The following is a 26,837-nucleotide window of genomic DNA, read 5'->3' on the forward strand; positions in this document are numbered from 1 at the left end:
GGCATTACCTGTTTACTGGTACTTGCAGTGCCTCAGGCATGGAGCTTCCTCTAGGCCAGGGCTCAGAAACCAATTAAAAGGTGCCATGCGGGTGGCGCTGTGGGTTAAACCAAAGAGCCTAGGGCTTGCCAGTCAGAAGGTTGGCGGTTTGAATACCCGCGACGGGGTGAGCTCCAGTTGCTTGGTCCCTGCTCCTGCCAACCTAGCAGTTCGAAAGCACGTCAAAGTGCAAGTAGATAAATAGGTATCGCTCCAGCGGGAAGGTAAACGACGTTTCCGTGTGCTGCTCTGGTTCGCCAGAAGCGGCTTAGTCATGCTGGCCACATGACCCGGAAGCTGTACGCCGGCTCCCTCGGCCAGTAAAAAGCGAGATGAGCGCCACAACCCCAGAGTTGTCCACAACTGGACCAAACGGTCAGGGGTTCCTTTACCTTTACCTTTAGGCAAGAACGGAAGGTGTTTTCCTATTCTGGAGTTCTCAGTCACTTCTGCTGTAGATGCTAATGACTGATCTTGTTATGGCTCCCTAAGCATCAGCTTAGTTCGCCTTCCCAGACAGTGCTGAATTTTTTTTGAGTCAAAAGTGCTGAGATATAATTAAAAGAGTGGTGAGGTTGAGCTCCTTGGTAAGAATTTAGGGGACTGTTCTGTGTGAGAGAGTGGCTGGCAGCAATGTAGTTATTGTTAATACTTCTGGTCAGAGGTGAGGCTGAAGCTTGTTTGGATTCCTAGTTTTAAAAAAACAACTCTTCTAATTATCAGATTGCAACAGTCAGTTGCCTTAGACCTCATTCCAGAACAAATCCATGGCTCTGTTGCATGTATTAATGTTCTTAATGTTCTCTTGAGTTGCAGGCAGACTGGTTGCACTTTGAAATGTTCATTACCTACTTAAATAAAATGCTTGCACATACAGTATGATTCATGTTAGGAGCAGGGGCTTCTGTCTTCTGTTTTAACTCCACCCACCCAAAGCACACTGAGCACAGCTAATGGCAGCAATATGTTATTTCCCCTCAGTTTTTAAATCAGGGGGTTGGAAGTTTCTGCTGGCAATCCCAGAAACTGGGCATTTGCAGGGCCTGGCTGATAGAATCTGCTGCCATCCCATAACCGCTGCAGCAAAGGGACATTTTTTTCCTGCCCCCCCCCCAACCTGAGCGATGGAGTTGTATAAACCCCAACGCTGCCAGTCAGTGATTAGAATTGCAGTCCAATTTGACTACCCCTCTGGAGATTTAAAGTGGTTTAGGCTGCAATCCGATATACACTTACCGTCCAATTTTAACTCAACGGGGATCACTTCTGAGTTGACATGCACAGGATTGCACGGTTAGTAATGTTGGATTTTTTAAAAAGTCGTTAAGGACTCTTAACGATCTTCCACCCTGAGACCTCTCTTAAAACTACAGCTCCCAAAATGCTAAGGCGTAACAAACCTGTGAATGACTGTATTCCAACCCCCCCCCCCATCCCCAAGGACAGTTGCGGATTAGCCCGAACACATTACTGCAGACGTTAAGTGGCATTTAAAGCGGGTTGATGCTTACTTTTACCCATATGCGCCTACGTGAGAGTAAGCACCATGGGCCCCAGTGCGGCTTTGCCTTGTGTTACCCCAGCCCGTTTCTAAAGCCTACGCGGCCAAGGCATCCCTTTGTCTCCGCGAAGCGCGCAGGGGGCGGAGCCCAGCCTCGGCGCCTCGCGCGCATTGCTTCGCTCCCGAGTTGGGGGCGAGTCTTCCTGCTCCGCAACTTGTTCCCCGCGCTGGCCTGAGGGGGCGGAGCGTCCTGCAGGCCCCGCCCTCCGGTGGCCTTGCCAGCACCCCCCTCCCGCTGTAGCCGAGGATCCAGGACACGCGCCGGCTGGCTGGCTGTCGGCGGCGGCGGCGCACCTTCCCGGATCTTCCTTGGAGCTTGTCGCAGCAGGCGGGACCGCAGGAGGGAGCGAGCCCCCAATGCGAGAATGGCGTCTCCGCCGGCTCGAGAGCTCACGCAGAACCCCCTGCAGAAGATCTGGGTGCCTTACAACAACGGGCTGCCTGCAAAGCACAGCGCGCAGCGAGGCGGTGAGTGAGCAAGCAAGTAGTGGCGGGCAGATCTCGGGGCGCCTTGGCTTTCGGGGACACCGGAGTTGCATCAGCCCGGAGCCCGCGAGGGTGTGTGCCGGGGATTGAGGAAGCAGGACGTGGTAGCGGAGGCCTCTTGAGGGGAACGAGAGGCGATGCAAAAATCTTAACACCTCAGCAGAAATAATAGGAAAGCCGGCATCTTCCGAGGAGAGGCGGGGTAGCTGGATGACCCTCCCTCCCGCTGGTGGCCGGAGTGGCTGTGCTTCTCGCTGCCGGAGCGCCGTGCTCAACGCATGTCCATTAGGGTCCTGGAGAGGCACAGCTCAGAGAGATCGAAGCGATGCCCTCTGAGTGCCCGTTATTCTTGGCGCAAGGGCTTCGCGACTCATACAGGCTCTGGAGATATTTGCTAGCTGCCATTTACCTTCTGGTGGGCTGCAGTAAAAAGTACATAGAATGTGTTTCGCCTTAAAGATCCTGCCAATAAATACTTGGTAACTTTCACCTTTTGGCAGGAAATCAGGTGGTTTCGCCATACTCTTAACATCGCCCCCTTTGCCAAATGTACTGCCCCCCTGCCCCTCAGCCTCCATCTACCCCAGCTCTCTTGCAAGCTCTTTGCTTTCTGGTAAAATAAAGAAATAAAATAAAATAAAATCTATAGCAGGAGCAACATGAACAACAAAAAAAGGCAAGGGGGAGATAAAGACTATATAGAGGTGCCTTGCCTTTCAGCAGCAGTGTTATTAAGAGGAATTCAGCTTTTGACAAAGTACCTCACCAAAGACTGCTGAGTAAGCCTAGCAGTCAGTGAATAGGAGGAAAGGTCCTCTCATGGATCATAAATAGGTGACGCTGCTGGAAGCAAAGAGCAGGAATAAATGAACAGTTCTCTGAATGCAGTGAAGTAGAAAGTGGAGTCCCCCCAAAGATCGATATTGGGACCTGTGGTTTTTAACTTACTCATAAAAGATCTAGAGTTTAGAGTGAACAGCAGTGGGCGTAGCCAGGAATTTTTTTGGGCAGGCCTTTTGTTAGGGGTGCAGAACCTCAGCTATGTATTTTTTTTGATTATGGGGGACAGCTGCTCCTCCCTGCCCCCCTGTGGCTACGCCCATGGTGAGCAGTGAGGTGGCTGATGATACTAATTTTTTCAGAGTCCTTGAAACAAATAGAGATTGCAAAGAGTGTCAAAGGGACCTCTCCAAACTGAGTGAGTGAGTGGTAAAATGGCAAATGCAACTGAATGTAAACAAGTGTAAATTTACACATGGTGCTGCTGAAAATCTTAGTTTTTGGGGTCTTAGTAGATAGTTCAATGAAGATGTTGACCCAGTGTGCTGCAGTCGTGATGAAAAAGGAAAATTCCTTGCTAGGGATCATTAGGGAAGGAATTGAAAACAAAACTGCCAGTATCAAAATGCTGTCGTACAAATCTCAGGTGTGACCGTATTTGGAATACTGTATAGTTCTGGTTGCCTCACCTCAAAAAGGATATTGTAGATTGGGAAAAGGTTCAAAAAGAGGCAACTAAAGTGATTAAGGGGATGGAGGGAAGGTTGCAGCATCTGCGACTTTTTAATTTAGAGAAAAGGTAAGGTTTGATATGATAGACATGTACATGGACAAGCGTGGCATGGAGAGAGAGAGAACTTTTTTTCTCCCTCTCTCATAACACCAAAACTCATAGCCATCCAGTGAAGCTGAATGATGGAAGAGTCAGGACAGATAAAAGAAAGTATTTCTTCATGCAGGGAGTGCATAATTAAACTATGGCATCCGCTCCCATAGGAGGCCTTGAAGGCTACCAACCTAGATGGCTTTAAAAGAGGATTTAGATATATTAATGGAGATGGCTATCGAAAGCTACTACTATGCCCTGCCTCCACAATTGTAAGCAGTAATGCTTCTAAACACCAGTTGCTGGAAACCACAGGATGGGAAAGTGCTCAGATCCTTGCTGTGTGTTTCCCACAGGCATCTGGTTGGCCACTGTGAGAACAGGATGCTAGACTAGATGGGCCATTGGCCTAATCTAACAGGCTGTTATTCAGTGATCCTACGTGTGGCCTTCTGGGACTCTGGGTTTCTCAGGCCGGTGGATTTCTTGCTTCTGCACTAAAGAACACATGCAGGCAGTGGGTGTCAATATTTTTTGTTTGGTTCCGTTCCAGTAATAAATACCAAAGAACTGGAAAATGAGGCAAATCCTGAGAAGAGATGGGCTCCTTGTAAGCAGGATATCTGTTCACCTATAGCAGAATGCCTACTTTGTCCCACAGTCACCCACCCCCAAAAATAAAAAAATCGGCAAGTGCGAGCCAACATAGATTGAAAGAATGAGTGTGCCTGTCTGCCTGCCTATTGGAGTCATATATGATCAAATTGGCTTTCCCCTTAGAGGATACTCTTGTCTCAAGATTACATAGATTTCTGTCCCCTTTGGCAATTTATTTTCTCCAGAAATCTGTCTCTGGAAGCTTGCAGATGCCTTCTGCTCCTTTGTTGCACTACCTTTGACCGTATCAGGTATATCAGCCCCCATGTTGGCTGCAGCCATTGAAAAAAAAATAACAGCATATGTCCAACATGCCACTTGGCAGGTTGCAGGGTTAAGTCATGAGCAGTACACTACTATGCCTATGTCTAAAATGGTGGTGTGGATTGCTACTTGTCCTAGCTAAGTGATCAAGTGGTTATTTGCATCTTTGATACAGGCAATGCCATCTAAATGGCAGGGGTCCCCAAACAGTTTACAAACGAATATACTATTTTTTATCTAATTCCTGATATTGAAAGTAAAAGGCACCACTCTTGGGTCTTTTTTTTTTTTTGGCCTCAACGCTAATCTCTGGTTTGCATGCTCCTCCTTCAGTATGGCTATGAAGAAGAGATTGGAAGCAGCTGCTTCTGTTTGGGAGTTATTTGTGTTATTTATTACAGTGGTACCTCGGGTTAAGTACTTAATTTGTTCCGGAGGGCCAATCTTAACCTGAAACTGTTCTCAACCTGAAGCACCACTTTAGCTAATGGGGCCTCCTGCTGCCTCTGTGCCGCCGGAGCACGATTTCTGTTCTCATCCTGAAGCAAAGTTCTTAACCTGAGGTACTATTTCTGGGTTAGTGGAGTCTGTAACCTGAAGCGTATGTAACCCGAGGTACCACTGTACATTTATATATACCACCCTTTTCTTCCAAGGAGCTCAAGGTGCATGGTTCTGATCCTCACCATTTCATCCTCACAATGACCCTGTGAAGTAGGTTAGGCATGGTGAGTGGCCCAAAGTCACCCAGTGAGCTTCATGGCTGAGTGGGGAGTAACATCAATTTGTTTTATCATCCCAGATTGGGTATATGGTTTATGGAAGCAAGTCAACTTCAAACCATACTTTATGCATCTGGATTGTTTTAACTAATCATGGTTCAGATTAACTACAGTTTGGGGTTCAGAGGACTGCAGTTCCATCTAATATGGAAGCTTCTGATCTCCTTGCAGGAAGGTGAGGGGTGTGTGTACATGCAAGGCTCACTGACTTGTAGTGGTAAACCATGGTTTAGTGATATGTCCAAACATTGCTGTGTGTTTCCCACTAGTATAGGGGAAGGAAGAGGCTATGGAGCAGGGGTCAGCAACCTTTTTCAGCCGTGGGCTGGTCCACTGTCCCTCAGACCATGTGGTGGGCCGGACTCTATTTTGAAAAAAAAAATAAATGAACGGATTCCTATGCCCCACAAATAACCCAGAGATGCATTTTAAATAAAAGCACATATTCTACTCATGTAAAAACACCAGGCAGGCCCCACAAATAACCCAGAGATGCATTTAAAAAAAAATGACACATTCTACTCATGTAAAAACACGCTAATTCCCGGACCATCCGTGGGCTGGATTGAGAAGGTGATTGGGCCGCATCCGGCAACCCGGCCTTAGGTTTCCTATCCCTGCTATGGAGATGCATGGTTGAGAAAGGAAGGGTAAAACAGAACTGCAGAAGAAGACTATAGTTCATAGTAACAACATCAATTTGCTCAATTCCTGGAGGGGTGTGTGCGTCCATGTGTATTAACTATAATTTGGCAAACACAGTACTGTAGATGTTACTGTTTTCTATGTTCCTACTTTCCTCTAACATGGAATTTTCATGCACTAACCCCCCCCCCCCCAAAAAAAAAACTTTAGTGGTCCTCGGACAATGGGAATATTAGTGTTTTGAACAGAGTGATTTATTACCACAGAGGCTGAAGGCTAGGAAAATGAAGATAAAAATTGAACGAGCTTTTGAAAAGTGACATTGAACTGACTAACGGGGGGGGGGGGGGACTGCTCTGAGCTTAAGTTGAAGCATTAATGATGAAAGAGTGTGATATCCATCTGCTATCGTTTTCAGTAATCTAATCCTGAAGATGTTTTGTACTAAGCCGAAACTGAGTGCAACCTGGCCTTTCTATAATTGGCATGAACCAAAGTTATTTTTGAGTTAATCTTTCAGGTTGTTTTAAGATCTGCACAGTCCTCCCGGAACCTGTGCATGGTTGTGGAGTTGAATAAATTTATACAGCAGTTTGGCCCCATTTTGGCAGTATTCCAGAAGGATTTGGCTGGTTAATGGTTTCAAATAGCTTCTTGTTGGAATTATTTGACTTAGTGCTTCTTGGAACACAGTTTAACACTTTAACTAGTGCTTTAAGTGTGCATTTGGAATAAGATATGGTCAAAATAATGGAATATTTCTGTTAAGACTACGGGAGAGGGGTTTAGGCCTGTTCTGAACCAGCAGGCATACGTGCAAATATCTTAAAGGTAGTACTGAGTATAAAATAAATGCATAGATGGTGCAGTTTCTAAGGCTGGGATGGGGAGCCTGTGACTCTCCAACCGTTGGACTGCAACTCCCACCGGTTCCATTCACCACAGTGTGTGATCAAGGGTGATGTAGGCCTGCAACACCTGAGAAGAGCACAGGTTCTTCCTTTCTGTCCTAAGGAGACTGGCATATGAACAAACAGCAGACATGCCACTTCAGACCTTTGGTCCATCTAGCCCCGTATGGTCTATGGTTCTCAAGCAGGGACATCAACTGCTTCCTGATACTTTCAGCTGGAGGTGTTGGGTATTGAAACTGGACCCTTCTGCAGGCATGTGCTCTGCCACCAGACTTTGGCCCCTCTCTATAGCAAAAGTGCAGGACTGTCAAACATTTATCATAGTGGATGTCTCTAAACATCGGGAAAACAATTGTCCAGGCCTTCCCTCATGTGAAAATGGATGTGGAGAGAGAGAGAGAGAGAGTGTGTTCAGGTTGTGATGCTTATCTTTGTCCTTGTCATGGAACAGGCTGATGAAAGTAAAGAGGAATGCACAAGGTTACTATGTCTACAGTAGCTGAGTAAAAGAGCTCAATTAAAAATAGATGACTGACCCATAAATGTTTTTGGACCGTTTGACACTCAGTGCAAAGGTTGGTACTTTTGAAGCTTGGGCAAAAACAGAGACAAGGACTGAAGGGAAGTATGGGCTCAATGGCAAGTATTTACAGAGGCTGGTTTTGCTGCAGAGATGGGGAACCCATTTCCTTCCAGATAATATACATGAAGTGCTTTCAACCTCCTAGAGAAACACTTTGTGTAGTGGAAAAAGACAAAGTATTATTTAGCATTCTGTCCTTGAGGTTGTTGTCCAAACGCAACACTGCCCCAAGCTGACCACAAGTAACCAAGAGTAAAACTGCTAAAGGGAAAGTTTTGTGGTTGTTGTGCTGCATTGCAGTAATTGCTGGCTATCTCCCTGGGGGGGAAGAGTGTTGTGTGCACTGGGATAACAGGTTTATTTCTCTAGCTCTTTGGCAAGTTGCTTAATCTGATGTGAACAAGGACCTTGTCATTTAGTGACTGGCTAATTGAACAGGATGGGTTCAAAGGCAGATAAATGCAAGCTTACAGTGCCAGTTAATAAGAAGCTGATTAAGCGCTTTAGCTTTTGAAAGTATGAAAGTGTTTGTTGTTGTCATTGATAAAGTCCGTGGACTATTAAACTTTGGAATGTTTTTCTAGAACACATGTTCTCATTATTTTTACAACAACATATTAAAATTCAGTTTATTACTCCACCCAAGTAATGGTCATCATATCATAGTTCTAATGCAGGCTGTAGAAATACAAAGAGACGCATTAAGGTTAAACCAAACCATTGCTTAGTGCAAACAAGCAAAGATGCAGGTTTCTGGACTGAATATTGCAGCTGCTTCACTCCTGTCCTGGTACTGCTGCTGCCCTGGAGGCTGAGCCATGGGCTGACTTAGTATTACATTGAACCCATACTCATGGTTTGTCTTGCTCTAACAAACCAGAAGTTGTAACCAATGTTTGTTCTTGGTTTACTGCTCATAGCTGGCCTGGGGGTGACAAACTATAAGTCTGGGTACATACACAACACTTAAGACAAGCCATAGCTTAGATGCCAGCTTCAGTGTTTACTCTGGGAGGCCTATCTGCTCATTTGTGCTAAGCCGTGGTTTGATTTAGTCTTGCATGCAAACTGGGGACTGACAAGGAAATCTAACACATCCTTATCTGTTATAGGAGCAATGGGAATTTAGTTTTATGATGAAATAGTGCAATAATTTATTTCGCTTTATGAAGAAATAATGCAGGAAACCAAGCATCACTGGGAAAATAACTCCTATGAAAGGAATAGCAGTGTCAATGCACCAGTTAAAATATTGCTTTGCCTGGCTTTGCTTTATGTTGGAGCGGGGGAGAGTGAGAGATAGTTGGTGCAGATGTAATCTAATACCAGCCCTTTACTAGAGTCATTGACGCTGTGCTGAATGTTGAAGGCAGCACACTGAAGCTATTACTTAATTGAATAGGGGCAACACCTAGCTGATTATCCCGGTTCGTTAAATGTTACTTTCTTTTAAGAAGATCTGTTGAATACAACCATGAAATGTGCAATGGAGTTGTTTAACCTTGCAATGTAACGATCAGAATTGTTACCCGACATCTAGAACCACTATCAGCTTAACATTCACCACTGTGTGAATGATACATATTTCAGAAGTGACTGTTTGCCTAGAATTAAGTAGAAAAACAGGAAGACGAGATAGGATAGCAGGCAGGAAACAGAAAGTAGCTACATCACCAACGTGCTTTGCAGCATAGCTGGAGCTGATGGAAATTGTAATCCAAATCATTTGGAGCCCCCCCGGGTTGGTGTAGACTACTCTACTGGGCAAAAATACCCACAAAGTATGGGCCTGAGGACCAGATATCACTTCCATCTTTTTACACATTCCAGCTTGTCAACATCCTTCTTAAATTGTGATGACCAGAACTGGACACAGTACTCCACTGTGGTCTGACCAAGACAGAATAGAGCGGTAATATTACTTATTTTGATCTGGACACTATACTTCCGTTGATGTAGCTTAGAATAGGGTTAGCTTTTTTTGCTGCTACATCACACTTTTGACTCTTGTTAAGCTTGTGGTCTACTGTTCCCTAGTTCTCCACAATTAAGTTTACAAAAAGCGCTAGTCTATAAATACTATAGCGTTCCTGACCCCAAATAATATCTGTGCTAGTCGTGGTGGCCTTCCCTACCTGATCACCTGGAAGCAATTTTTACTTGCTACATATTATTAGATGAGTAATTGGTTAAAAGTTTGAAATAAAATATGTGTGCATATTTGTCAGTTCTGATACGTTAGTTTAAGAGCGACTTCTCTGTTTTGTTAAGAAACTGGGATAGAAAAGCTAGAAGCCAAATGGCTTCTGGGACCTGGGTTGTGGACACCAAATTTCTAGTCATCATGTTTTTTTTTTTTGGGGGGGGGGGGAGTCGGCAACACTTTTTTATTTATTATTTTGATAAGCATGGATTAATACGCAATTCACATCAGTGACACATTGTTGATATTACATTTTTAGCAGAAATTTTTAATACATGTTCGATTGGGTGTTTACAATAAAAATATTGGTACCATAGTTTTCAAAGCACTCTACTCTTTATTGTTAAATTCCATAACATATTGTGTCTATCCTTAACATATACTTTGAGGCTTCAAAACGCATACATTTCAGTAATACTTGAGTGTTAGCCAGGCGCAAAAGAAACGGCACCCAGACTTTTTGAGGTGCTTGCAAATGGAGAATCTTTAGGTGCAAAATGTGTCCTGTTAATTTCAAACCCTGCTCTGAAGTGCAGAGTTCCTCCCCCCTTGGAATAAAAGACATGGTCCTAGTGAAAGTGATATGCAAGTTTTGGGCCTGCTTTAGATACTCAGTGGTTACAGTCTGGCAGCTTTGAACATGCAGGCTTCTGTAACCATGGTTTCACACCTAGACGTCACCTAGTTAATCCAATTTTTTTATTCCCATTTCATTTTGTGATAAGCTCCTATTGCCTTTTCCCCAGTCATATGTGCCTTGTGTAATCCTTAGTTGATTTCTGGTTGCTCAAAGCACCCCCACCCGCCCGCACATTGCACTGAATGCATTCTGTTTCTCAGTTCATCATATTCTTGCTTCTATATCAGCCACTCAGGCAAAAGGGAGTTTGCAGGCATCACTGATCACCTGGTTGTCAGGTCTTGCTTAGCCCCTTGCAAAGCATTGTGGGTAATAATAGTATTTTGAAAGGGGCTTCTCAAGGCCAGACAGTCAGGTTACGTCGGAGGATTGGCTGGTGGGTGGCTCTGTCATGAGAGGTGGGGGGGGGAGTGATAGACCCAGTTCACCCACACCTGATATGAAGAATAGTTGCAGTACGTAGTGGCTTTTTTACTGAGAATAGTTTGTACAACTTTCTAGCGTGGAGTTTTCTTCAGGCAGCTAAGTCCTGGTGTGTCTTAAATCAGAATTAGGCCAAATTCCTTATCTATCAGAATGGATAACAAAGGTAGAAAATTATGTATTGTTTGCCACAAACATTGGCAACTTCATTTCTCCCCCATTTTCTAGCTAATGAAAGAGAGAGCAAATGCTATATTTGCACTGTTCGAGCTTGAACCCAAAATAGTCTGATTTTGTATATTTTCCACCCCCTTTCCCTTGTTGAGAATAAATCTTAGCTTTTTTCCTTACTTATCAACAAAATCGCATATACTTTTCATAGAATTTCTTACTGTGCTCAGCTAACTAGGGTTGCCATATTTCAAAAAGTGAAAATTTGGACACAAAAGTGGTTGGACCTTTTTTTTTCTTTTTGAAAACCTGCTATTTTTTAAGGAAAGCTGTTTTTAATGAAAACTGCCGACATGGGTTGCCGTACGTCTGGATTTTCCCAGCTAGTTTTCGGCTGGACATTGCTTCCGACTGCAGTACTCCAGGTATGTCCTGGAAATTCCAGATGTATGGCAACCCTAGCAATTGACTGCAATGCTGAACTTGGTCTGAAGGACATTTTAAGCATAGGTAACTGCATATTGTCTTGCGGCCATCATTCTTTGTAAGTAAGTAGAGCTGTGGAGGTGATGGCACTTGAGTAATATCAAAAGAGTCTTCGAAAACATGCTGCTCCTGCTTCTACTAGCTCACCTTTGTGGAGCCCGAGGGAGGCTGCCCAGCAATTTCTGACTACAGTTGAACAGCTCCTTCCAGGACCTCTTACGGTATAAAGTAGTGTGCTTTCTTCTGTGTTTTCCTTGCACTCAGTCAACAAAAGTACTTAGTGAGGGAGACTAAAATGGGACTGATAAACCAGTGCTTCTTAACCTGTTTAGGGACACGATGTGTCTTTCACATGTTTGCACTTTGTTCCTTCTTGTTTTTGTTTCTCAACACATGCTTCTGTTGTCACATACTAAAATTATTTGAAAAGACTGTTGCACAACATTTCAGGCACTTTCCTAAGCGAGTGGTTGATACATGGATATAGCGTTGCACATTGTTTGTTTTGTAATTTTGAATTCCGTTCAGAAGTTCTAAAGTTAGATTGCTTGCACTGAATTTGCCCTTAGCAAAGGGCTTGTTAATGTAATCAGAGATGCTGAAGTTTGCTTTAGAATTTCAGCTGGTGGTTGTTTCTCAGTGACCCTCTTTTCAAGTTAGCCATAACAGTGTGTTTGACCTTTTTGCTGTATTTGGAACACACTGTGATTATTTTGAATGCTGAAAATGCTGAAAAATACTGTTTATGTCAGGAAGAGAGATATATGTTCACTTAGGCCAATTAGCACAGGCTAGGGACTCCTGAAAGAATAATAACTGTATTGGTTGCAAACAAAAGTTTTTAAGTGGATTAAATCCATTTATCAGTGCTGCTGCCTGTTTTCTACCCTGCTTTTATAGGATTGAGAAAAACTGAAAAGATGACTCAAGGGGAAACCTTTGGCTTTACATAAATTTAAGAATAAACATGTAGAACTGATAGCAAGGATTAGGAATGTGTTAGATTTCTAAGCATCTCTTCTGATAAAAGTAAAATGTAGCTTTGTACAGTTCATCCAGTTAGGCAGGCTTTTTTTGCTGGGAAAACATCAAGAGTTGTGTCAACCAAAAAAACCAAAACAAAACCACAGTGGGAACGACAGTATGTTCATATCCTGTCCAAAAAACCACAGCTGTTTCCTAAATGGACTTAATTGTAACCTGAACTTCTACTTGGCATGATTACCAAGTATATATCTTTATTTTCAGTATGTATGACCAACTGCCCTACGCTGATTGTTATGGTTGGGCTCCCAGCAAGAGGGAAGACCTACATCTCAAAGAAATTGACACGCTACTTAAACTGGATTGGAGTACCCACAAAAGGTGATTGCTTTTTTCTTCGTATGGTACAGATTTTGTTGGGAGTAGGTTGCTTAAAATTCTTTTGTTAACTTTAATATTGTGATTATTTTTTATAGTGCTATCTGGGTGCACGGCACTTTGGGACACACCTGGGCAAACCATGTTCATCTCTTGACTAATTCCCCTGTGGCCCCCAGCTGATTCTCTCCCGCCCCCCCCCCCCATTGAGCTGGTTGACATTGGGAACAGCTGAGGAGTACAGCAATTGGTGTATTCTTCAGAAGTTTCCAGCACCAAAAACCTGGGCAGTGGGAGGGATATGATGAATCCCTGAAATCCCATCAAGTGCTTTCTTCCCCCTTCCCAATTGTCCAGTTGATTGGTGCTGGGAAGATCTGAGGAGTCTCCTGATGGGACCGCTTGCAGAGGGCATAGCGTGATAATCAACATGTTAGTATGAGAAGGGAAAGGAATGAGTTATTTTCATATAACCCAAGGGCACCCATGCAAAAGCATAAAACCCAAATGAGTTTCATCAACAAACAGTTTCATCTGTTCTGTTTTTATTTTCCTTAAATTTTGAACTTGTCATGCAGCCCAGTCTTATGATGACTATTGAGGAAAGGGAGAACTTCCGTCTCATTCGTACGGCTTGTCATATGGCTGTGTTGCTTAAAATCAGCCTGGCGGTTTATGTATTACTGTCTAAAGTTGAGCTGTTGCTGTTTTGTTCTGAGATGAACATTATATTGACAAGAATCTAGAAAGTTACTGAGGTTGCTAGGAATTGTTACCGTTTGCTACAGGTCAGCAAGTGTTACGTATTTTATTACTTTGTGGATCCAAAGGTTGCCTTACCTGAAGGCTGATTCATACACTCCCAAGTCACAATATTATCCAAACCAGGATACAAGTTGTTTTAGAAAAACAGAACATTATTTACTGTTTTCTTCTGCAAACATTCTGAGTAAAGGCAGCCAGGCTTCAACTAAACTACCAAGACCTTGTGTCAACCCATTGGTCTACATGCAAAGCCTTTCATACGGTGGGAATCCTGAGGGTTGTGAATCATGCAGCCTACGGGTGTTAGCCTATGAGACTCGCAATATGAGGCTGTTCTCACAGGGCTTGTTCCTAGGTGTGCACACAGGGCTGCAGTCTAATGCAATGGGAAGCAAGAACCAACATGCATTATCTAGTTGCACTCCTTACAAAACCCAGTAAGGTCAATCAATATTATTGCCTTCCTATATTGCACATGATTTGAAGCAGAGAGATTGTAACCACCTGTTGAGTACATGGCACAGGTGAGATTGAAACTGGGGTGGGGGTAGGGTTCCTGATTTGTAGGATCAGGATTGATGCTATGCTGGCTCATGTATACATCATAGGAGAAAGCAGATGTTGTTAAAGCCAAGTCTCTTGATTTTTTTCCCATTCAGAATTTAATGTTGGTCAGTATCGGCGAGACTTGGTAAAAACCTACAAGTCTTTTGAGTTCTTCCTGCCAGACAATGAAGAAGGCCTGAAAATCCGAAAGTAAGTTTGTAATGTGTCTTTTTCCTTTTGCTTCACAGTGTTGCTTTGATCTGCAGGAATGTTTTGTGTTTTCAGCATTTGAGGCAGCTGCTACCAGCTCTTATCAATTCAAGGAAAGCGACCCTACAATGGCTCAAATTATTGACCAGCCCTAAGGGTTGCATTCCTCATACAGATTATAATCTTAGTACTGCTATACTAGCTATATGGTCTGAAAGAAAACTTTTAACTTGTTTCTACATTTTTTAAGTGTGTGTCTTGGATGCCTGTGTAATATAGGTTAATTGATTCCGAAATTTTGTATTTTGCTTTTAAGCATGCTGTAGACAAAGTAAGTGCCATGTATATTTAATGATGCCATTTTTTCGGGAATATAATTGTTATGTTATCTCTTCTTTTTAAGACAGTGTGCCTTAGCAGCACTGAATGATGTTCGGCGATACCTTTGTGAAGAAAATGGGCATGTGGCAGTAAGTGTTTCTCTCACCCCTTTGCAAAAAACAACAACACCCCAAACCATTAACTAGCTGCATTTTCTGATATTAGTTATTGACACCACCGTTCTAAATGCAAAATTAATATTGCAATATTGTTCAGACAAGTGGGGGTTTAATTATTGATTCCATACTAGATGAAGATTAGGATGACATGTTTATGAATTATAATGGAAAGGGGGGGGGGGAGACCAAGTTAGGACCATGAACCTCTTCTCATAAATTCTGCTTTTGGAAGTATCTCTCCTGTTTGAAATGTGATGTAAAGTTTCTGGTGCAGCAAATGTTCAACAGAATTTGCAGTGTTTCCATTTTTCTCCTCTTCTTGCTTTTCGAATTCCAGTGAGATGTGCAGTTTACAGTTTGTGGTGCATAGAGTTTGTGATGATGACGTAGACCTTGTATGATTTCTCTAAGAACAGAAAGAAATGATAACCCAGTAGTCATCCTTGACCCTCATTCATGCAGCTGATTTCCCCCCCCTTCCTGTTGATGAACTTCTGCCTTTTGCTACTTACTGGTTTCCTTATTTTAATCTTTAAAATTGCCCCCCAGCTTTCTAGCCTGTAATGTTTGTTTGCATGGTTTTGTTGAAAAAGCTTCTTGAAAGCATGTTGTGGTGTTACACAAGGACAACGATGAAATGTGTGGGAAGGCATAGTTTACCAGGAAATAAGAATTCCCCACATATTTCATACTTACCATTGTTCATTGTTCAGAAATGATCGGTTCCAGTCCACTTACATAATCCAGCTCTCAAATGCTATGAATCAAACCTTAGTCAAACCCACTGGAAGTTCTTAATTGTCTAGTCCAACATTTGTGATCTCCTGGCAAATGACCTGAACTGTGAGGGCTAAATGATAAACCTGATTTGATGTCTCAGTATATACTTGTGTTTAGTGGTACAAAACTGTTGCGTTTATTGCACAAAACAACAAAAAGCGAGCATGATTTTTTTTGGGGAAGGGATACCAAATTTGGGGATTTGCATTGGGCTATTTGGACTGCCTCCTATCCTTGTTCCATGAAGTGAATCAATAATAAACTTTGTACCTCTGTGTTTAAACATGTATGCTTCACAGAGCCAGTAACATGAATTTGCTATGTGCCCGAATTTCATTTTTACAGGTACATGTAAAAAGTTTGGTGGGGAAAGAGTAGTTTGTGACAAATCTGTTCTCTTTGCTTGCTGTTACATGAGATCCTTCCGGGTTGTAGCTGTCTATTTTCTAATATAGCATTTATTTTTCCTTTAGGTTTTTGATGCCACAAACACAACAAGGGAACGCAGAGAAACCATCTATAAGTTTGGGGAGGAAAATGGGTATAAGGTGAGTTAAGAGCCAAGATGTTTGAAATGGCTTGTATGGGGGAGTATAGACTGATGCTTTGTTCTCAATACACGAGAGTTAAGAGATGGCATTGACTGGAACTTCATGTGATATTTGCCAGCAGCAGTCTTGTGGAATAAGTATTGCCTCCATTAAACCATCCTAATTGCAGCTCCTAACGTGTAGTTAATCAGTAGCCCTGTTTGCTCACAATGGGTCCTAGCAACTACTGTACTAATGGTTACTGCCACTGACTGGGAGACAGGATTCTGAGACCCTGTTCTAGGATTTCAGACAGTGGGCTGGAATAAACTGTCTTTCTCCTTAGCATATAATAGTTGTCTTATTAGCATTTAACTCCCTTGTCAGTACAGCTTCTCTGTGGGTGGATTGCTTTATGGGGGAGCATGCAGTTGCAATGCAGGCGGCGGGATGAAACTGCAGGGCTGCCTTCCCAACACAGGGGCCTCTTCTCCTTACCTTGACAGAGCTGGGTTGGGGTAGTAATGGGGTTGAGGCTGTGCAACACCCACCCCACCCATGGTGCTTCCAGTGGTGCTTCTGCTTTGTCCAGTGAAGCAACAATGGTGCCATTATTCCAAAGGGCATCTCTGTGACTCTGCCTCACCCCACACACCACTACTGGGGCCTGTATTCTTTGTTCATCCCCCCAAAGACACCTGCATAGAGTTCATCTCAAAAGCATCTATGTTTGTTAACAGTTTGTAATACTGCAGATAAGTATTCTGTATTTATACTTTTAATTGCTGGTAGGAACGGCCTTTTTATACACCTCTTACTTTCTGTGTCTGTTTTGTCTTTGCTGCTGGCAAATCAAGAGTGCTGCTTCTTCATCACAGCAGACTTCACTGACAGAGAAGTAGTATGGTGTGTCAACACCCCAAGCTTCTACTTTGTGCTGCAATTTTGGAAAGAAGCTGTACTTTTTGATCAGAGGTTATGTCAGGCTACAGTAAGGCTTCGCTACTGTGCCTTAGGCTCTAAGCCAGTGTGCCGCCTGACTCCCTTTCAATGACTTGCCCTCTTAATTTGCAACTGCTTCATTAACACTATGCTGTTTGGAGGTGCCCAAAAGTAACAGGGGAAATGCATAAAGTTTGATCTCTGATGGGATGTTCAGCAGAAGGCGTATTTAAAGGCAAAACATAGTTTGTAAGACTAAATATCCTGCTGACTACACAAGCCTGCATTTGCAGTATTAGCCACTGGATCTGTTCTAACCCTTTCCCTCTTTTGTCACTTCCATAATTGTTTGTTCCTGTTTGGCTCAAAGACTTTCTTCGTGGAGTCAGTATGTGTTGATCCAGAAGTCATTGCTGCAAATATTGTGGTGAGTATCAACTTCTGCTTTTAAAAGAAGGAAAAGGTTTTATGTCTCAACATAATTTCCAAAATCAGTCACATGGTACAGCTGCTTCTTTTTACCCTTCTCCATTTTACCTACTTTTATACAATCGTTTGGATTTATGGATTGCACACAATCTGTTTCTGCAATTTTCTGTTGAAGATTGCAATTGAAGGCATTTGGCCCACAATGCATCCTGCATTCCGCTTCCTGGCAAATCTTGCACATTGTTAGATGCAAGGCTTTGTCAGAATTGCTTTGAACAAAATCTCTTGCAATGTCCACTCCAGTTTCTTCATAATCATCATCTTTTTTTTAAGGAAGTTTCAAGATACGTTTTAGTTGAAAAAAACCTAACTTACAAGCAGGCAACCATTTTTTCCTTGCAATACAGGTTACACGTAATGTTTGCTGTTGTGCAAATTTGTTATCTTAGCTGCTATTAGACCATATTGGAGTACTGGTCCATCCAGCTACGTATTATCCACACTGACAGGCAGCCTGTTCCCAAGGTTTCCAGCAAATGTATTTCCCTGTCCTACCTGGTGATGCCAAGGATTGAACTTGATCAGGCCAGTGGGCTATCTAGTCTAGCATTCGGTTATCACTGTGGTCAAGCAAATGCCTGCAGGAAGCCTTCAAGCAGGACCTAAGCTCATTAGCACTCTCCACATCTGTGGTGTCTGGCATTCAGAAGCATACTGCCTCTTGACAGTGGAAGTCAAACATGGCGGTCAGTGTTTGTAGCCATGATCGCCTCTATGAATTTGTCTAATCCTCTCTTAAGGATGATGACCAGCACTGCCTCTTGTAGGAACAAATTCCATAGTTTAACTATCTTCTGTGTGAAGAAATGCTTCCATTTGTCTCTCCTGAGTCTTCTGACATCAGTATCATTGGATGTTGCAGCCTTCTGGTGTTATGAGAGAGGGAGAAGAACTTTTGTTTATTCACTTCCTCCATACACTTTGTACACTTCTATCATGTCACTCCTGACTTCTCTTTTTCTAAACTGAAAACCCTTAAATTTTATTGTATATTGTTAACTGCTGATTTTATTTATGTTTTGTAAAAAGAATAGGATAACTTAACACTGACTTTTATTGATGCTTTAATTTTATGTTTTATGCTTAGAACAGGTTTTTTTTAATAGATAAGCGGTATACAAATTTCATTAAATAAGCAAGAGTAAGTTTTTTAAAATAAAAAAGAACCCCATACTTTCTTTCTCAATCAGCAAGTGAAGCTGGGAAGTCCTGATTATGTTGACTGTGGTAGCGATGAAGCTGCAGAAGACTTCATGAAAAGAATTGAGTGTTACAAGAATTCATATGAGACGCTAGATGAAAATCTAGACAAGTAAGTCTCCGTGTTGCTTTGTTTACCTTCAGAAACTTAATTCTGACTATGTGTGGCTTAATTCTCACTGGTGTGATTAAATCTATGCCTATTTGAGATTTTCCGCTTCAGATTGCAGGTGGGGATCACTCAATTTGAATTCTCATCCATGCATAAAAAAATCATTAGTTGTACTTGGAAAACTAGGAGGGGAAAATAATCTAGTCCAGCTTTCTTCTTGACATTTTAGTTTTCTACATGTAGGGATATATTCTTCCATGGGGAGGCACTCAGTTATAGGAGCCCAGTTCTGCAGCCTTAAAGTGCTGCCAAGACACAGGTTTATCCCCTCACTGGAATAAAAAAATAGAGAGACAGCCACCTCCTAACAACCTTATGCTTACCATGGAAAGTCACCTATGTCCTGTTGGTCCAGATTGTGGAGATCACACAATAATAAATATTTTACACCCACACCCACACCCCTATTGCTGTCTAGCGGCAACAGGAAGCATTCCTCAGTACCAGGAAAAATATACAAAGTGTCCATACTGCACTTACTATCATTTCACTGAAATTGCTTAGAAGTTGCTTGCACAGTTGCTCAATAACCTTCTTTCTAGGAGGGTTAGAACCTTAAAAATAAATGAATGAATGAATGAATGAAAACTCGAGAGTTTTGGGTATCAGTGAATGCCTTCACGTTTGCCATGGCTGCTTGGTGGGCAACCTATGCCCTAATAGAAGTAAAATTTCCACACACACACTTTCAATGAGGATTGGGGATGCTAAATGGGCACAGAATGCTGACTGACTGTTGAAGGGTGGGGAATTATTATTTATTACATTTATATACCATCTATACCCGCTGGTATCTCCTGCAAAAGGGCATGGCTGCCTGACTACCTCCACCACTATAACCAGGAACACCATATGTTGCTGCTGGTCCTGCTTGCCTTAACTAATGGCAAGTTATCGGGATTGGATAGTTCTTCCCATGTGTAAAAGAGAAATTATGTTAGGGTATAATTGCGCACTACCCAACTTCCCCTTGCTAGTTGTTCTGGGGAAGTTGTTTCCATCATATTCCAGCACATGGTAAAAACAACCCCTTATTTCTGGTGCCTTTGGAGGAGATAAATGAAGCACTGGTCTGAATATTGTAGTTTTTACATATAGTTTTGTCTCTTACCGTGAATAGGGATCTTTCTTATATTAAAATAATGGATGTTGGACGGAGTTACCTCGTGAACCGAGTCATGGACCACATTCAGAGTCGGATTGTTTACTACCTCATGAATATCCATGTAACTCCTCGCTCCATCTACCTCTGTCGGCATGGTGAAAGTGAACTCAACCTAAAGGGAAGAATAGGAGGAGACACCGGGCTGTCTCATAGAGGGAAAAAGGTAGGGATTGTAATGTCTAATGTAGGGATTCATTTTCCTTTCTTACCTTCAACCAATTTATATTTAGACCAGCTTTCCCCTACAGGTGCCTCTTTTGGACTATTATTTCCATCAGCTCCAGCCAGGACAACCATGATGGCTGGGGCTGATGGGAATTGTAACCCAAAGCTCCTGGAGGAAGACATCAGGTTTGGGAGGGCTGACCCCAGGCTGTATTTTAAAATTTAAGTTTAACTGGTTAAACTTGTTTTGTGAGCAGGATTCCCCCTGGCTGCCTCCTTCCTTCTGTAGCCCCCTGTATCCTGTGAAAAACCACTACTCAAAGTCAGAAGACCCTCAAGAATGGTGTCCAATGTGACATAGAAGTGCAGGGGATGGGGGAAGACTGGTATAGATTAGGGAATGTCCCACCCCTTTTGCACAAGTGGGAAGTGTATTGTAGTTGGAGAAGTGCTCAATTGGACCCAAGCTAAAGAATAGCAAAGAAAAGCTGAATATGCGCTATGGCCCTCATTTCACAGGCCAACAGACTTTGTTTTGTTGAAGGCATACACGGAGCCTTTTTGAAAGACACCCATTACCTCATGGTCAGAGAATTAGGTCCTATTGGCATCTAACTCGACTGGAGTGCTTCAGCTGCAATTTCTTCATGACATTATTATTTGACGTGCTTTTACAGTTTGCCAAGAGTTTGGCACAGTTCATTAATGAGCAAAACAGCAAAGATCTGAAAGTATGGACGAGCCAGATGAAAAGGACCATTCAGACTGCAGAGGCTTTGGGAGTGCCTTACGAACAGTGGAAAGTTCTGAATGAAATAGATGCGGTAAGATCATCTCGTGGTCACATCTGAAATGGTTTTGAATTTGTATGATGGAAAGAGACTTACTTTATGATGCATCAGTAGGAGTTCTCCAGTGTGTGTTCCGGTTAGATTGCAAGTCTGCAGGGACTTGTTTTCATAATTTATAGGTTGAGTGGCACCTAGCTATACATATGCATTATAAAACAGTATTGCATTTGTCATCATTATTAGGATTAGAATGTAATAATGATTAGATTCATTTTAGTCCACCATCCTTGAGAAGCCCTTCAAGCCTTTACAGTGGTACCTCTGGTTGCGAACGCTTCTGGTTGCACACGCTCCGAGTTACGAGCTCCGCTAACCTGGAAGTAGCTGCTCCTGGTTGCAACCTTTGCCCCAGGGTGTGAGCGAAAATTGTGCGCCAGAGGCGTGAGCGCAGCGGGACACGCCATTGCTGAAAGCGCGCCTCAGGATAAGAATGCCGGTTTCCGGTTACGAACGGAGCTCCGGAACGGATTCAGTTCGTAACCAGAGGTACCACTGTATCTCACTTTGGTACTGAGCTTTATTAGTTCAATTAGATCTGCATTGTATTTCTCATTGAAGCATCACTCACAACTTACTTCAGGGTATTTTTAAGTGAAATCATTGATCAGCTCACATCCTCAAAGTTCTAAATGAAGAACACCATGCTCCCCATCCTGCAATTCAAAACGCATTGGGAGTGTGCGGTGAGGAAAGTGTGCAGAGTGTGTGATTATCTGTATTATCTCTGGCAAAAAAAGAAGGAAAGGGAGATGAAAATAGTATGTCTTCTCTTCTTGCAGCTTTTGCCGCGAGGATAGCTGGCAGGACTGTATAGATTGTACAAGTAACCCAAGCACTTGCTTCAGGTAGCAAGACACTTACGACGGCATGGTGGTGAAGTCGCAGTAAAACCCAGGATTTTTGCAACACCATAAAAGTGTGATATACAATGCGCACCTTTGGGGGGGGGATGTCACAAGCACTGTTTAAATGTATATTACATTGTAAACTCCAGTGCCCTTATGGAATTGGTAGTGGTTGTAATAGTAATAAAAATACTTCCATAGTTCTTTTTGAAAATCCAGACCACTTACATATAGTGTTTTTGTAGCGCTTTCTACAATCTATGTAACATAAGTCAATACTGTTCTTCCCATATAGTACAGTAGGTGGGTGTCTGATGTTGGGAGTGTCTTATGTCAGATGAGCAACCTCTGTAAAGAGCCCAGTCTTTTAGCCATAAACCTACACTAATTCTCATGTTTTCGTTGTTTCCCTAGGGAGTCTGTGAAGAAATGACATATGAAGAAATTCAGGAACATTATCCATTAGAATTTGCTTTGAGAGACCAGGACAAATACAGATATAGATATCCTAAGGGGGAGGTATGCTATTTTGTTATATTTTCTCTTCTTGGATGCAAAGTGTGTAAGAATACCTAGCAGCAAGTGGGATTCTAAGTGCAATGTTTAAAGGGGGGAGGGGGAGCGTTTGAGGTAAAGGGGAAAAGCAATTTTTTCATACTAGCTCTATAAAAGTCTTTCGGCAGATTTCCCCCCATAATATCTATCTCTATCTCAAGTTCTCACTTGTATACACATGTGTTAAGCATAGCAGTTTGTTTTATGTTCATTGCGGTATACCTTTTTGTTTCAAAGGGTTTTTTTTTTTGTTTTTTTTTTTTTGTTAAACTGAAATACCTTTTTAACCATTCAAAGTTGTAGGCAGTGGGGATGAAAATATTGAGCCGGGCCCACCACCTTTCATGTATTCCTTGAATGTATGGAGAAATTATTTCTGAGGGGGGCTAAAATAAACTCATATGGTTGAAGCAGAGTTAATTCTGCATCAGGTGGTCCAGTCTTCTACATACTTGCATTAGAGGTCAAGCGTTAAGCTGTGCTTGGAACAGCTGTTCCAATATTTGTAATATCTACAACATGCCTTATTGTTAGCTGAGTGTTCCATCTCCCATGAGTTGGCTGTGTGATCACCAGAACAGTGCTGGATCCCAGGTGGCCACTATTTGTAGCACATTTAAGCAGCCATGTCATAATAGATAAAGCTTTCTAGAGTTGTTTGCTAACCTTTCAGAAAAAAGAAATGGGTTTTTTGTTTGTGTTAGCGGCCGTGCACCCATGCTTAATGGCTAATCTTTGGTGTTCTTAGCTGTAATTTGTTCATGCATTCATAGAAGTAGCAAAGGTGAATTACTGACTAAGAGTTTCAGGGTGGTTAGTCCCCAAGAAGTGCTAGTTTTTATTAATATTTACAAAGTAAACATATCATTACAAAATGAGTCATTAGATCAAATCTTGATATATAACAACTTAACTAAACATGTTCTGAGTCCAATTTACAAACTGACAGCAAATTTAGGTACCTCGGGTAATTTGTATTAATCAAAATGGGGAAAAGGTTTAATAAAGATAATCCTTTCAGCTGTTTGCCTTGCACACAACAATAAAAGAGAATTTCTATAGACTGATGTTCAGGTACTATTTGATACCACAAATATATGTGCAAACAGAGGTAGAGGTTTAAATAGCGGTTTAACTCTAATATGGTGAATATGTATCATATTTTTGGTCATACCCCCAGATCAAGTGATAATTGGGTTTTCATCATAAGGGAAATAACAAAACTACAGTTTTTGATTTGCAGTGGACCTACGGGCTATCTTATTAGGTTTATAAAAGGCAAACTATTATGGAGATCTTTAACAGCAACAGGACTCTGTCGGTCACAAAATGGATAATAATAAACCTTCCCTTATATAGAGGACTCTAGTGCTTGAGAGCATTCAGTATGGCTTACTCAATTAAGCTTACAATCATGATGGAAATCAGAGAAGGGAGACAGCAAAGCTACAAATTTATTTAAAAGTGGAGCTTTTTAAATGAAATGAAATAATATAGGAATGATTAAGTATATGATACAGCTTAACCACACTCACTTTGGTACTGATTTCTGTGATGGTGCATTCTTTCAAGATAAATTGGTTTAAATTTAGTGTTTTGTCTTGTACGTGTGTGTGCACACTTATCTGCAGAACATCTTATTATGTTTTGCCTATAATGGACAGCTCTTTGTTTGCTCTGTGTATACAGTCAAGAGGTTGATTATATTGTTGATTTCTCCCCCAGTCATACGAAGATCTTGTTCAAAGGTTGGAGCCAGTGATTATGGAGTTGGAAAGGCAGGAAAATGTGCTTGTAATCTGTCACCAAGCTGTTATGCGCTGTCTGCTTGCTTACTTTCTGGACAAGCCTGCAGGTAATTATATTTGCCTTAACATGGAGAATTTTCACCTTGGTCAATTTCATCCAACAATTATTTCATGTGCATCCTAAATGAGCAGGAAAAATGCTGCTCTTCATGACTCGTGTCAGACTTACATTTTCACCTGTGCATGGGTCAAATGCTTCTTTAATCAACACTTGCTTTTTTAGGGTATCAGGGTTGCTTTTGCGAACGTCCTATTCTCTAAGATCATCTAGGGAAGACATTCTGTGGGTTTTTCAGCCTTCTGTAGTCAGGGCAGGGGAAATCTGTTCCACCCCATCCCTGTCCCATAATGGTGCTCCACCTGTGGAATACCCTCCTTAAATCTGTGTTCCTGAAGCCTGTTGTTAGGAGATTTTATTCAGGAGTTTAAATTCTGGGTACTTTTTATTATGTTAACTTCTAGAATTTTGGATATCTGAGTCCTCAAAGGATTTGTTGCAAAGAGACGGCATGGCTGTATCATGCCTGTTTGTTTTTATGATGGAAGTCTCTGCAGTTTTCTTTGAGATAGGATAAAACTATATTGAATGAATAAATAAGGTATCCCCAACTTTTTGGGCTCAGGAGAAAATTTGGAAATTTAAGAAGCTATCACAGGCACCACAAAATTCTTCAGTTTCAAAGAAGGAGAAGAAAACAACCCGATGATCAAAAGGGCAAATGACACAAATTGCCCCTTTGACAAAACAAGCAGGAAATATCTTCCAAAAAACAAGCAATCCCACCCCCCCCCCCCGCCATAAGCAGGCAAGCAGCAGCAAGATATACACACTGAGAGACAATTAAACAAAATGCAAGTGGTGGCAGAAGCCCTTTATTTCTTTTCTTTTCAGTTGTGTTTTGGGGACGGGGCACAGGAAGGTCAGGCACCATCCTCTGAGAGCCGCCCCCACTCTTTTCTTTCTCTTCCAATGAAGAATGCATATGTGGGGCCCAGAGGCTTTCTGGGAAACAAAAAGGAAGCAGGCAGAGCAGCTGGAGACCTACACATCTCTTCCTTTGCAGCACAACCACTGCTAAATGTGGTTTTTGAGAGAGAGAGAGAGAGAGAGAGACTTTCAAGAAAAGCTGCATTACCCCCCCCCAAAAAAAAAAAATAATTTGTGAGTGGCTTGGAGCCCCGGTAGACACAAAGTAAAATGTCATGTTGGGGACCAGTTCCATTGCTGCACTAACATGGTTAGTGGTTTGGAAGAGGGGCATTTCTGTTACTCTCTATTAAGTTTATTTTCTCTCCATCTGTTTTAGAACAACTGCCTTATCTCAAGTGCCCACTGCATACTGTCTTAAAGCTAACCCCAGTGGCTTATGGTAAGCTGTTCAAAATGTATTCTATCAATCTATTTGTATTTCAGCTATTAACTGTACAGTGGTTGCGAACGTGATCTGTGCAGGAGGCACGTTCACAACCCGCAGTATTCACAACCTGCAGTGGCGCATCTGCACAGACGCGGGTTGCGATTCGGCGCTTCTGCGCATGCACGGCCGCCAAAACCCGGAAGTAACCCGTTCTGGTACTTCTGGGTTTCAGCGCGTCCATAACCCAGAAAAACACAACCTGAAGCGTCTGTAACCCGAGGTATGCCTGTAATTATTATGGAAAACACCACATTTGTCGATGGCAGATATCCAATAGTTTAAAGTTATTTTTATATCAAAAGGAATTGTTCACTTTTTTAATGAAGTTACCAGAAGTTACCATGACAGTGTTTCATAGCACCATCCTACGCATGCCTACTCAGATGTAAGCCCTATTGAATTCAGAGAGATTTACTCTCATGTTAGTGTGCATAGGGTTGCACATTGCAGATTGTAAATGTGCAGGTCATCATTGGGATTTGATTGCTTAGTTAATCATCCTGTTAAAATTAAAATTTATTCTTTTTGTCTCTGTTCTTCCTGAGTCTTCAGATTGGGGCAGGCTAGGAATTTACATGAAACAGATTGGCAATAAAATGTAGTGTGGTGGTGTTAAGGATGCCAGCAAGCCATGCTCTCTTTGTTGTTTGTTGTTTAGTCATGTCCGACTCTTCGTGACCCCATGGACCAGAGCTCTCTTTGGGGAAACACTATTCCATGTCCCTCCCTCCCAAATTTCAGTCTTCCCCTGCCTATCAGACAAGTCAGCATTTTAGGTCCTGTCCTCATTGTGCTGTTTGAGGGAGATTTCCCCATTGTTTTGTGTGGTTTCTCTCTCTACCTGTACAAACCCTGCTGCTACCACCTCCTTGTGTGTAGATGATGCCATTTTGACTAAAGGGTATACACTAGGGCATTGAGTTTATTATTGGTGTGTGAAGGATAAAAATTAGAACTCATGCTGTTGATGTATTTGTAAGTTGACGTCATTGTTGCGTGTGAAATGCTTGCCCTATGAACTGATTTAACCTTAAGTATTATCTTCCGTTTCCTTTTGCCCATTATAAAATTTCT

The 26,837-nt window shown here is 42.2% G+C and overlaps 1 protein-coding gene across 4 annotated transcripts in view; it reads left to right on the forward strand.

The window, feature by feature from the left end:
- The window catches only part of PFKFB4 (6-phosphofructo-2-kinase/fructose-2,6-biphosphatase 4), a 62,153-nt gene that overhangs the window by 23,876 nt on the left and 11,440 nt on the right, over nucleotides 1-26,837 (forward strand). For 2 of the 4 annotated variants that reach the window (XM_083429202.1, XM_083429203.1), the window contains exons 2-12: nucleotides 12,709-12,825; nucleotides 14,247-14,343; nucleotides 14,747-14,813; nucleotides 16,097-16,171; nucleotides 17,466-17,522; nucleotides 18,775-18,896; nucleotides 20,077-20,284; nucleotides 20,964-21,110; nucleotides 22,397-22,501; nucleotides 24,263-24,392; nucleotides 25,653-25,715. In XM_083429202.1, coding sequence (XP_083285328.1) covers nucleotides 12,709-12,825; nucleotides 14,247-14,343; nucleotides 14,747-14,813; nucleotides 16,097-16,171; nucleotides 17,466-17,522; nucleotides 18,775-18,896; nucleotides 20,077-20,284; nucleotides 20,964-21,110; nucleotides 22,397-22,501; nucleotides 24,263-24,392; nucleotides 25,653-25,715 — 1,188 coding nt within the window. Of the gene's footprint in view, nucleotides 1-1,709; nucleotides 2,069-12,708; nucleotides 12,826-14,246; nucleotides 14,344-14,746; nucleotides 14,814-16,096; nucleotides 16,172-17,465; nucleotides 17,523-18,774; nucleotides 18,897-20,076; nucleotides 20,285-20,963; nucleotides 21,111-22,396; nucleotides 22,502-24,262; nucleotides 24,393-25,652; nucleotides 25,716-26,837 lie in introns of those variants that run through there. The other 2 variants (XM_083429200.1, XM_083429201.1) reach the window with 2 other exon arrangements.

This window comes from Podarcis tiliguerta (assembly GCF_965153285.1).
Source record: "Podarcis tiliguerta genome assembly, chromosome: 2".
NCBI lineage: Eukaryota > Metazoa > Chordata > Lepidosauria > Squamata > Lacertidae > Podarcis > Podarcis tiliguerta.